Consider the following 12,891-nt stretch of genomic DNA (forward strand, 5'->3'; position numbering starts at 1 on the left):
AAGATACAAAAAGTCTTCTAATAACTGGGAAATCAGGATTGCAAAAGATTTTTCATAAGAGTTGAGTCATCTCCTCTAATTTTTAGAATTAGTTTTCTTTTTTTAAAGCTATAGATCTTGGAATGCCTGTTCGCTATAAACTTAAAGCATGATTATCAACTAACTGTTCATTAAACAAATATACATTGATAGCCTGGCATTTTGTTGGCCTTGGACTCATTCAAAAGGCAAACAGGAGTGACATGATCAGACTTCGTGTCCCAAAGCAACTAAGAATAAACTTCAAAATAAAATTTGATTTTAAAAATGCTAAACTTTTGTTTATTGCTTCTTCAGGATGTAACAGTGGGCATTTAATACGCACTGTGCCCTGCCATGTTTATCTTCTATGAGCTCCCTCACACTTAAAGCATGCACAGCAATCCCAGTGTTTGTGAATATGCCAAGGCCGGGGCTTGGTCTTTGAGAGCAGAGAGTCCATTATACTTTCCATACCAAGCTGGGGTGGAAGAATTGAAGGGGGTGTATAGGTGTGGACTCAGAAGCCAAAGGGCTGTTAAATGGAAATAAATTTCAGATCACTGATGGTTTTGTACTACCTGTGTTTCTATTTCTTCTCCATATCATCTGGCTTTTTTCCCATGATAAAACAGAGCAATTCTTGAGATGCATACATACTTTCAGTTCATGGAGAACTAAAACTATGTACCCCCCAACTCAACTCTCTGCCCAATACTCTCCTCTCACATACACAGCTGGACAACAAATTTACATGCAGATAGAAATGGTCTTAATTACCCACTGTTCTCATTAACATCACTTACTATTCCAAGAGATTCTTGCCAATGCAAATAACTTAATTGTTCAATCCAGAAACTTGTAGAAAAACCCACTGACTCTTACATGGAAAGTAACAAAAGACGGTTTGTGCCCTAAGACTTACTGAATTCCTGTTTCTACCAATCCTGAATGGTGGCAAGTCTTAGCATTGGAAGATTCACCTTAAACCAGGCTTAATTCTCCACAAAATCTCATCTCCCTCCTCCAAGGTACTGCCAGAGCTGCCTTGAGTGGTATCCCCCTTACCACAGTAAGAAATCAATTCAGCTGTGTTTCAGCAATAGGTTGTGTTGATGATCTTTATGGAGGCAGCCTTGGGCACCATGAAGGACCACTTTTTTTCACTAGAAACTCAAGCAGATAAGGGCATTTGAGGCAGTTGCTAGCTGGCCTTTCCTTAGTAACACTAGAAAAATTATTGAATAACCCTTTGGATTTGTACACTTTCATTAGTAAGGCTTATTTTTGGTCTGTGTTCATAATGCTTTTTCTTTCCCATGAGTTGATTTACTTGTTTGTATTAGAACAAATACGATTTATATAGGGCAGTGGCTAGTTCAGCTTTAGATTTAATCAGAGTCTTTTAAAGACATGACTTAATGTAGGCAATTTACTTAAAGTTTCAAAGAGAAATTACAATAAGAAAAGGATGACAGACGTGATTTGCTGTAAGCTCACTGCTAGGCTGAGTTAATCTCAGATGACTAATCAATTTGGTCTCATCTGAAGCTTAAAGTAAAGGTGCTTTTCTCTTTTCTTTTCTAATAATTTTCCCCCCAGGCTTTGATGGTTTTGTATGCAGAGGCAAGCTTATCAGAGAAGTTGGGGACAAAAAAAAAGTTTACATTATGCTATGAATGAAACAGATGAATTTCAGTGTCCAAAGGAGGGGATTGAGCTCTTTGGAATAAAGCAAAGCATATTCAATACTGAAGAGGGAATTTGACTACATTGGATAATGTACTAAATTCCTTCCTGAGAATCCTCATCTCAAAGGATTTGCTGAAAAATGTATTAATATGTTTTCCCTGAGATTTTTCATGGTTCATTGAGACACCAAGAGATGGCTCTTTTCTGGCGTGCAGCATTTAGACCTGCAGCATTTAGACCGTGCAGTGCTAAAGGATATTAAAGAAACAAACTGTTACCTTGAAAGATACAACCCCACGGAGGAGGTATATGCACGGGTGGCAAAATGTGTCTGATCTTCTACGTTGTGTTCATGTGTGTGAATTTGTTTAAGGCAAGTTCGTTTTGGTAATTAAAGCTTAAGAATTCTTGGCAGTTTTTTTCCTCTTAAAATAAAGGAATAACAAAACTGGCTCTCTCTTTTTATCAAACTCTGCACATGTGTAGGAGAATATAATTACAGGTACTTGGGATTCCACCTTCTGTGTCATTGCAGATTGCTCTTTAGTTGCCAACACTTTGCTTCATTGTTCCATTATTTACCAGTGGGCTTGTTCGAAGAAGAGAGATGTGATGCCCAAATAGAAAACCTTGTTGAAAGGAGTAAGTTGCTTTTTGGGAAAAATTAAGCATCTGCATAAAAAAGATTTGTGCCTACAATGAAATGAAAGAAAAAAAAAAGGGTTTTGGAGAAAAGGCATCATCACAATCATCACAAAGGCTGGAGATAACTTTAAATATACTGAAAATGTTTAATCTCTTTTTCACAGAACAGAGGCACTGCATAACCTTTGCTTGGGAGCCTCCATGGAACCAAGAGAAGCCCACAAAAGCACTGAGGGTAAGACCAGCACCACAGCTACTGCTATGAAGCACGAGGGCAATGACAGCAGTGAGTCTGCTCAGGGCCTGCCAAGTTCCAAGTATTTTTCTAAGTACTCTCCGTGTCTTCAGTGATTTCTAGCAACAGCCCTAGGAGGTCAACACTGCAGTTCTTTCCATTTTAAACATGAAGACACAAAGGCACAGAGACAGTAAGTAACTTACCTAAGGGAGTCAAGCTAGAAAATGTACAACGATGCCCAACGCTTAGCCCGAAATAAAAGGTACGCAAGAGGAAAAGAACTAGCAGGAATATTAGAGATGGCAAGGGAGAAGTAAGAAGCACATTTCCTGTTACCTTCATCAGAGGCTCCCTGCAAGCCCCACATTACTGTTTGGTCCGCTGGGATCCCCTCCCCTGCCCCGCCTTCCCGCCAGTCCCTACACTTGTCTCCCATCGCTTTCATCTCCCAGCTCCTCCTCGCCTCCAGCACTTGCTGTTTGCTGGGCACTGCTGCAACTGAAGTTTTTGAGCATTTTCTCCGTGAAAGTCGAAGCCTTGCTATAGAGTCAGCGTGGTTTAACGTTTTCTGAATGACTCCAGGACTCTTTTGGGAGCATCATTTATTTTCCAGTTTCATAAGAATATTCTCATAAAAAGCTTCTGTTCCACACTTAGTGGTTCTAGATAGTTCCACGCGTGTGTTTATACATTTCCATCCTCTCCTACTGCCTGTTTATTTCTGGTTGATTATTGTTAAATGTTCTCTACTGTTCAGTGTTCAACTGAGAGCCCTGACGGGTTTTCTGAGAGCAATGTATGGGCCTCCTGGCAGCTCCTCTGTCCCTGGCTGAAGCAGGGCAATGCCAAGGGTCCTATTTTCCACCTGGCACGGGACTGCTGGCTTGAAGTGTGGCAGGACTGAGTTCATTTCTTTATACCACAGGCTTGATTGAGGAATGAATGAAGTAAAACAGTTGGAGAAGGTAGGGCTAAGGACATAGGTACTGAATGAGCCAGGCTCTCTAAACAAGTTGTGTGGAGTCTTAAAGAACTCATTAGAATGGCATAAAGGTTACTTTAAACTTAAAAGAAACCTTGTTTGAGCTTCCCTCATTGACTAAAGGCTAGGCTTTCTGGATAATGCAGCTGCCATAAATCCCCTCTGAGGAGGCTCCAGCCAAGGAGGAGAGACTGACCCTTAGCCCTGGGGTGAGAAATGTCATAAACCAAACTTTATCAGAACTGCCACACCTCCCTTGCCCTAGAAGCCCATTTGTTTCCACAGAAGCCCTATCTATCCACCCTTTCCCTATGAAGCTGGAGTGTAAACCGTTATTCAGAGCTGTTTAGTGAGTTACCCATTACTGAGTCCTCCCGTACACTGGTGAATAAACCTTGTCTTTTCTCCTGTGTCTGTTGTCAATTTATTTGCAGTCTCCCAACAGGACCTAAGTTAGTAGAGGAATGCCTGGAGTCTGGAGCTGGGTGTGCTGGGGCATGTGCTATCCAAGGTAGCCAGCGCTCTGGAGGTCGGCTGTGACTGGGGGTACTGGGCTAGGTGGTCTTTGGCTCAGGTAAGGAGGAGCAAGGGACAGAGAGAACGAGCTGCTACTGGCCTACACCCGAGGTCCTTGTGGGTGGCGAGTACTGCCATGAGCCACATGACCGATCAGGCAGGGTTGGGTCACGGTGGGATCGCTGTGTGTGCTGAGGACACAGGAGGTCGACCTGCAATACAGTTGGGCTTGAGCTGATTTCCTGGCTGCAGAAGAAAATCCCATGGTCACGGCACATATGATAGTGCAAGTTCTCAGATACACTCTCTTGTGAGTGCTGCATTCCAGTCAGTTCTCGTGTGTAACTGCAACACGCAAAGACCTGGATCACGGAGATGGCGGTGGGGGTGTCTCCCATCATCAGGCTTTTGCTAAGCAAATGTTTGAATAAAAGTTAGATGTCTAAACAATGACTTTTATTTCTGAGAATAAATCTTTCACATTTCAATACTATTAATTAATCTTTCTTAAGTGGAGAATCCAAGTAGATGCCTGGCACTGAGTCACAATATGTAGTGGTGCCTTGAATCTAGAATCACTTAGTTAATGTTCATTGACTGATTACCTTAGATTTCTGCTAAGGAAATATTGAAAAATGAGATGTAGAAAACCAATGGAAATGAATCTGGGAAAAATTTTAGTGTTTAGTATATAATAAAACCTGATGTGATGCATATAGCTCATTTCAAAATAATGACATATTTGTCCCTCCAAATTGCTAATGTATTTTTAAAAATTATTATTTTATTATTATAATTTTTAAAAACTGAGGTCTCACTCTCTTTCCCAGGCTGGTCTCCAATTCCTGGGCCCAAGCGATCCTCCTGCCTTAGCCTCCTGAGCAGCTGGGACTATAGGCATGTGTTATTGTGCCCAGCTTGCTTAAGTATTTTAAATTCATGGGTTCATTGCACAATCTTAAGAGCACTTGACTTGAGTTTTTAAGGTCCTAAGAAGTTTTGTAAATAATAATTTAGAGCTCAGTGAGAAGCAGCTTCGTATGTGTGGAAAGAGCAGTGACATTCGTAAGAGGAAACGGCTGGACTAGCTAGGGCTGACACTCTGTAATGCAGATACATGATGCTCAGCCTGGGCTGTGTATCAGAATCCCCTGCAGGGCATCTGGAGATAGACGGAAGCTCAGACCACATGCCAGAGACTCAGATTCAGGAGGCTTCAGGTCTGGTCAGGGCCAGTGTCACTCTTATGTCTGAAGGTGATCTCACACTGAGGACCTTTTTTTTTCTTTGAGATGGAGTCTCACTCTGTCACCAGGCTGTAGTACAATGGTGTGATCTCGGCTCACTGCAACCTCTGCCTTCCGGGTTCAGGTGATTCTCCTGCCTCAGCCTCTCAAGTAGCTGGGACTACAGGGGTGCGCCACCATGCCCAGCTAATTTTTGTATTTTTAGTAAAGACAGGGTTTCGCCATGCTGGCCAGGATGGTCATGATCTGCTGACCTCATGATCCACCCGCCTTGGCCTCCCAGAGTGTTGGGATTACAGGCATGAGTACCTTTCATTTAATCATTTGTGTGTGGAACCCAGCCTTGTGCTACGTTGCTGTGACGTCCATTTTGGTTTCATTGATAAAGTAAGTAGGAAACAAGAGAAAGCAGTAAGTTTAATGAGGAGTGTATTGATTCATCTAATGGGGTGGGTTGTTGATATGGTTTGGCTGGGTCTCCACCCAAATCTCATCTTGAACTGTAGTCCCCATAATTTCCATGTGTCATTGGAGGGACCCAGTGGGAGGTAATTGAATCATGGGGGCAGGTCTTTCTCGTGCTGTTCTCACAACAGTGACTAAGTGTCATGAGATCTGATCATTGTAAAAAGAGGAGTTCTCCTGCATTTAAAAAGAGGAGCTGCTCTTTTTGCATGCTGCCATCCACATAAGATGTGACTTGCTCCTTCTTGCCTTCCACTGTGATTTCAGGCCTTCCCAGCCATGTGGAACTTTAAGTCCAATAAACCTTCCTTTTGTAAATTGCCCAGTCTCAGGTACATCTTTATCAGCAGTGTAAAAATGGACGAATACAGTAAATTGGTACTGGTAGAGTGGGGTGCTGCAGAAAAGATATCTGAAAATGTGGAAGTGACTTTGAAACTGGGTAACAGGTAGAGGTTGAAACAGTTTGGAGGGCTCAAAAGAAGACAGGAAAATGTGGGAAAGTTTGGAACTTCCTAGAGACTTGTTGAATGTTTTTGCCCAGAATGATGACAGTGATATGGATAATCAGGCCCACGCTGAGATGGTCTCAGATGCAAACGAGAAACTTGTGAGAACCAGAGCAAAGGTAACTTTTGGTATATTTTAAAAAAGAGAGTGGTAAGATTTTGCCCCTGTCCTAGATATGTGTGGAACTGTGAACTTAAGAAAGATGATTTAAGGTATCTGGTGAAAGAAGTTTCTAAGCAGCAAAGCATTCAAAATGTGACTTGGGTGCTGTTAAAGGCTTTCAGTTTTATAAGGGAAGCAGAGCATAAAAGTTTGGAAAATTTGCAAAGATGTGACAGAAAATAAAATCCCGTTTTCTGAGGAGAAATTCAAGTCAGCCGCATAAATTTGCATATGTCGTGAGGAGCTGAATGTTAATCCCCAAGACAATGGGGAAAACATCTCCAGGGCATGTCAGAGGTCTTCGCAGCAGCCCCTCCCACCACAGGCCTGGAAGCCTAGGAGGAATAAGTGATTTCCTGGACTGGGCCTAGGGTCCTCATGCTGTGTGCGGCCTAGAGACTTGGTGATCTGCATCCCAGCCTCTCCAGCTGTGGCTGAAAGGGGACAATGGGAAGCTCAGGCCACAGATTCACCCCAAGTCTTGGCAGCTCCCATGTAGCGTTGTGCCTGTGAGTGCACAGAAGTCAAAAACTGAAGTTTGGGAACCTCTGTCTAGATTTCAGATGTATGGAAACGTCTGGATGCCCAGACAGAAATCTGCTATAGGGACAGGATCCTCATGGAGAATCTCTGCTAGGGCAGTGTAGAAGGGAAATGTGGGTTGGGAGCCCCCATACAGAGTCCCTACTGGGGTACTGCCTAGTGGAGCTGTGAGAAGAGGGCTACCATCCTCCAGACCCCAGAATGGTAGATCCACTGACAGCTTGCACCGTGAACCTGGAAAAGCCACAGACACTCAATACTAGCCTGTGAAGACAGCTGGGAGGGAGGCTACACCCAGCAAACCTGCAAAGCTACAGAGGCAGGGCTGCCCAAGACTATGGAAACCTACCTCTCACATCAGCACGACCTGGATGTGAGACATAGAATTAAAGGTCATTTTGGAGTTAAGATTTGCCTGTCCCACTGGATTTCAGACTTGCATGGGCCCTGTAGCCCCTTTGTTTTGGCCAATTTCTCCCATTTGGAATGGCCGTATTTGCCCAATACCTCTACTCCATTGTATCTAGGAAGTAACTAACTTGCTTTTGATTTTACAGGCTCACAGGCAGAAGAGACTTGCTTTGTCTCAGATGAGACTTTGGACTGTGGACTTTTAAGTTAATGCTGAAATGAGTTAAGACTTTGGGGGACTGTTGCAAAGGCATGACTGATTTTGAAATGTGAGAATATGAGATTTGAGAGGGGCCAGGCATAGAATGATATAGATTAGCTGTGTTCGCACCCAAATCTCATTTTGAATCACACAATTCCCATGTGTCATGAGAAGAACCTAGTGGGAGGTAATTGCATCATGGGGGCAGGTCTTTCTCACGCTGTTTTCACGACAGTGAATAAGTCTCACGAGATCTGATCATTTTAAAAGAGGAGTCCCCCAGCACAAACTCTCTCTTTTTGGCTGCTGCCATCCACCTCAGATGTGACTTGCTCCTCCTTGCCTTCCACCATGATCGTGAGGCCTCCCCAGCCATGTGGAACTGTACGTCCAATAAGCTTCTTTTTTTTTGTAAATTGTCCAGTCTCAGGCATGTCTTTATCAGCAGCATGAAAATGAACTAATACAGTCTTGTAGATCATCCATACTACAGAGCTGGGGTTTTAGCTACAAGCAGACAAACATCATGACTCTGTTGGAAATCTGAAGGCAGAATCACCATGATTTCCCATTTCATGCCAGTCACAGGAATTTCTGAAAATAGCTTGGGCCAAAATCATGTTGTTTATAAAAAAAACTGTGGCATACAGAGCTACATATAAGATTAAAAAATCATTCACCCACTGCCAACTAAGATTCAAATGAATGAAGAAAAAATCAATTTATAAGAAAAAGTATCACAGAAACTGTTTTTGAAATATGTCTGTATATATAGATATGCCCATACACATGAATATATATATATATATTCACACCATATTTATATGTGAAATTGTAGTTTTTTTGAGCCTCCCTAGGATTTGAAGAAGAAGGAAGAAGTAAAATATTTTTTTTCTGCAAAACAAGGAGAGCTTGACTACAAGATGTCTAATGGTCCTCTATCAATTAGATTTATATCTTCTGGAAGCATTTGCCTCTCTGCAGGCTATTCTCACTTCTAAATGTTTGACAGAGTCTCCTGCCAAGCCATGCACACAGCTGAAAAATGGAAGATAAGTTCACAACCACAGCATTTGCAGGATGGCTCAAGGGGAGGTAGCTACCCTCACTGTGTTTACAAAGGTACTAGCAAAGAAGCATTTCCATTCATTTTCATTGTAATATATACCATGGATAAATAACTTGGCACTGCAAATATGGGCCCCTAAAACAGTTTCATCCTCATGGAAAGCTGATTAAGACAGAATGACTAGGTATGTGGTCCTGTGCACAGGGACTCATCAAGTCCCAGAAGCCGTATAATAAAGGATGACTACACACACACACACAAATTACTTGACAGATGAAAATTTCAGTAGTAAAATGTGACCATCTGGAATAACGAGCCTAAAGAAACAAAAGTAAGACAAATGATACCCAACACGAGGGTCTAGACTAGTGGATGGAAATTCAGACTTCTCATTAGTCTCAACTGATTGGCCCTCTCCCCATGTCACATATTTTTTCCTGGGGTGGATAAACAGCCAAGATGCCTCAACAGTAGTGGCATGAATAAATCTGTTTCAGTTTTGCACTTAAACAAGTAAGAGGAACTTAAAACGACTTCACATGATGACCTGCAGTCAACCTAAAATAATCTGAGCATGTGCGGTCATATAATTTTCAGTAGCATCCACACAAAGAAACAACATTACCCCTTGTCTTCTTTATTCCAAAGTAAAAATGAAGACAATCATGTAAGAAACCTGTCTTTGGTTAGTCAGCCAAGAAATGCTTATCTACCTGTGGATAGACATTTTATTTTAAGATGAGACTTCCTGTAGATGTTTCTGTACTTAGAAGATTAACATAATTGGACCAGGACTTACTACCTTTTTTTTTTTTTTTTAATATCTCAGTCCTGAGCTTAAATGAATATTATTGGTTTTCTACTAGGCATCTCCCATTCTGTGTCTCACAGACGTTTCAAACTTTCAGTCCAAAATCAAAGCTGGGATTTACCATCCCCTCCCCTCCTCTGTCTTTTTCCCACTTACAGCCTTAAGTGTGTCATCCATCAGCAAAGCCTGCTGGTTCCACCTTCAAAACACTTTTTCAAAGGCTGTGCTACAGCTCTGGTCCTGGACAGCACAATCTCCTTCCCAGACTCCAGAATTCAAGCCCTCACTGGTCTTCCATCCTGTCTACTGTCTACTGTTTACTGTCCAACCAGCAGCCAGAGAGGACTTTTAGTAATATACATCTGACCATGCTTTCATGAGCTGAACTTCTCAGAAAAATCCAAATTCCTTATCCAGGCTGAAAGGCATCCCACACTTACCATCAGCATCTCTGACCTTTCCCTGCCTCATTTACCATCTATGACAAAACATTGACCTTGCTCCTGTTTTTGCCACATGCCAACCTCTCTCCTGCACCAGGGGTTTTGCTCTTGCTGCCCCCTTGCCCAGATGGTGTAAGGTCTGGCTCCTGTCCATCTCTTACCATTTCGCTCTTCATAGACTTCTTTCCTGACATGTCATTCAACATTCCCTTCCCCTTGTCACTCCCTAAGCTCTTACCCTATCTGAAGTGTGGAAAGTAGATACTGTTTTCTTTTCTTTTTTTTTTTTTTTTACACAAAGTTTCGCTCTTGTCGCCTTGCCTGGAGTACACTGGTGCAATCTCAGCTCACTGCAGTTTCCTCCTCCTGGGTTCAAGCAATTGTCCTGCCTCAGCCTCCAGAGTAGCTGGGACTACAGGCACCTGCCACTGTGACTGGCTAATTCTTGTACTTTTAGTAGAGATGGCGTTTCACCATGTTGGTGAGGCTGCTCTTGAACTCCTGACCTCAGGTAATGCACCTGCCTTGGCCTCCCAAAGAGCTGGGATTACAAGTGTGAGCCACTGCGCCAGGCCTGTTTGCTTATTTTTGAGACTGTTTTCACCACTAGGCTGTAAGCTCCACAAAGCAGAAACTTTGATGTACTGTGATTGGTACATGGTAGGCACTCAATAAATATTGTCAGATGAAGGAATTAGGAGACAAATTCATTCCACACCTTGGAAGTTAGTACACAAGGATAAAATTCTACTAAACCCTTGAAACATCCTACTAGGTATCACCGTATCTTGGCAACTGTATTAAACAACCACATTAGACTTTCAAGGTATGAAAACTGAAGTGTGGCACTTCCAGTTTGAAAGCTGAACTTCTTTATATTTAATTGGTCTCTGAGAATTTTTAAATATTGTACTCATTGTCCCAATAATGATACTCTATATGAAGATAAGAAATTATGATCTAGCATAAAATTCGTACTGTAGTCTTAATTAGCTTCAAATGCCATCCTTAAATCTTGCCTGGTGCTTCACACCACACAGTTGGCTGCTTTTCTTTGTGTAAGCTCCCTCTGGGGAACTGCGGCTCAAAAATGACATTTGTGGAAATGACTTGGGAAAGCCAGAGCTAATTCACCAGAGAAGCACATTCTTCTCATGTTAACCCTTGACTGTGTGGGAACAACGCCAAGGTCATAACTATAGTTCCACGGGGGCAGGCTACCCTGGGGTGGACTCCAAATGGAGCCCTGTGTGCCCTGGGGGCAACAGGAAGGCTTGCCAAGGGGATGCAGGGTTTGGGGTTTTAAGGGAATCCATTTTCAGATTCTCAACTTCCTTAGGCACTGAGAACAAAACTGGTCTGCCTGAAAAACGTGCTTGCATGATCTTTCACAGCTTCCCTTCTCTTGTTTTACAAAACCAGGCCAATTTTCTCCCTGCTGCAGACTGGCAAACATTCTCTGACATGAAGCCAAGGGTATTTGCTCAATGCCAGTGTCTGGGTTGAGAAGGAACAACCATGATGATGGACAGTTCATCCTTTTCCTCAAAGAGGCAGTTTCCAGTTCTTTACCTTCAACAAAATTGAAGGAAGACTGAATGACGTTGACAGCTAATAGATCATTAAAAATAACTTCTGATGATGGATCCCATTGAGATTTTAAAAAAATCAATGCATAAGGAGTTCACAGAATCAAGTAGTATTACTATCAGGAAAGACCTATTCTCTTCACCTGATAGATATAAGTAATGTTTTTCAGTATTTAAATCTATAAAAACAAAAAAAGAATAAAATGAGACTGAATCTTGTTCAGTCAAGCAATAAGTAATATTATTTTTGAATATAGGAATTGATTGGGAAAAAAAGCCTCATCCATCTGGTGAATGCATTTCCAATACAATTTTACATTTTACATTAAATAATTTTAATCAAGATAAATGACATTATTTTGATCAATTTTATTCTGCTAATAAGTATAGTAACGATCTATAAGAAAGTTTTAAGTTAAAGACCAATACCACAAGAAATATTTAAAATATATCTTAATTTATATATACTTTGTTTGCAAAGAGAATGAGCAATGAGAGACTTTAAAGCATAAAATACATTAATCAGGGTAAAATTTTCAGGAGCTGTCGTAAAGTTTCTAATATTGACAGGTAATCTGCTCACATATTGTGGAAGAGGACGACTCTGGGTACTAAACCACTGTGGTATCCAGATTTTAAGGGACATATTTAAAAGAGGGATGTGTCAGTTTTATTTTTAAAATGCCACCCAGGAAACTAAACTATATTCTTGGCAACAATTTAAATCTAAATATGTGAGGGGGTGGGGGCTGGGGGCATAGCTTTCCAAAAGTCTTCTAGAGAATTAACAAGGAAAAATAAACTGCATATCCCTACTCTTAAACATTCTGTTAATGATTTGCAATCATTGATTCTAGCAGTAAACTGACATAGGCATCCTCCAGCCTGTGAGTGGTCAGGCCACAATGGGGAGGAGCCGGGATCCTCCAGAAGAACAGGTCACCTTTCCCTTAAGGAGATTGCCAGGGTGGGTCAGCCAGACCCGGAAGATGCCAGCAACAGGATAAGATGACTTCAGAATTTCAGGCAACTTGGGGGTGGGGAGGGCTGGAAGAAATAGAATCCTCTTCGGCATTTCAGAATGCCTAAGAGTACTTCAGAAGCATTTCCTAAGAAATGAAAGGGAACACACCTGGCCTTCACCTTAGGAACACACCTTGCCTTCACTTTGGAAACACACCTTGTCTTCACCCTGGAAACACACCTTGCCTTCACCCTGGAAACACACCTTGCCTTCACCCTGGAAACACACCTTGCCTTCACCCTGGGAACACACCTTGCCTTCGCCCTGGAAACACACCTTGCCTTCGCCCTGGAAACACACCTTGCCTTCGCCCTGGGAACACAC

General features: G+C 42.1%; 1 protein-coding gene across 1 annotated transcript in view; it reads right to left on the minus strand.

Annotated features, from left to right (window-relative positions):
- Positions 1-12,438: 12,438 nt before the first annotated feature.
- LOC108295990 (catenin delta-2) overlaps positions 12,439-12,891 on the minus strand; it is a 688,803-nt gene continuing 688,350 nt past the window's right edge. Inside the window, exon 19 of the mRNA XM_017518360.2 lies at positions 12,439-12,590. Within this exon, the coding sequence (XP_017373849.2) occupies positions 12,439-12,590 (152 nt within the window). The remainder of the gene's footprint in view (positions 12,591-12,891) is intronic.

The sequence above is a fragment of the Cebus imitator genome, unplaced genomic scaffold (assembly GCF_001604975.1).
Source record: "Cebus imitator isolate Cc_AM_T3 unplaced genomic scaffold, Cebus_imitator-1.0 Scaffold674, whole genome shotgun sequence".
Classification (NCBI taxonomy): Eukaryota; Metazoa; Chordata; class Mammalia; order Primates; family Cebidae; genus Cebus; species Cebus imitator.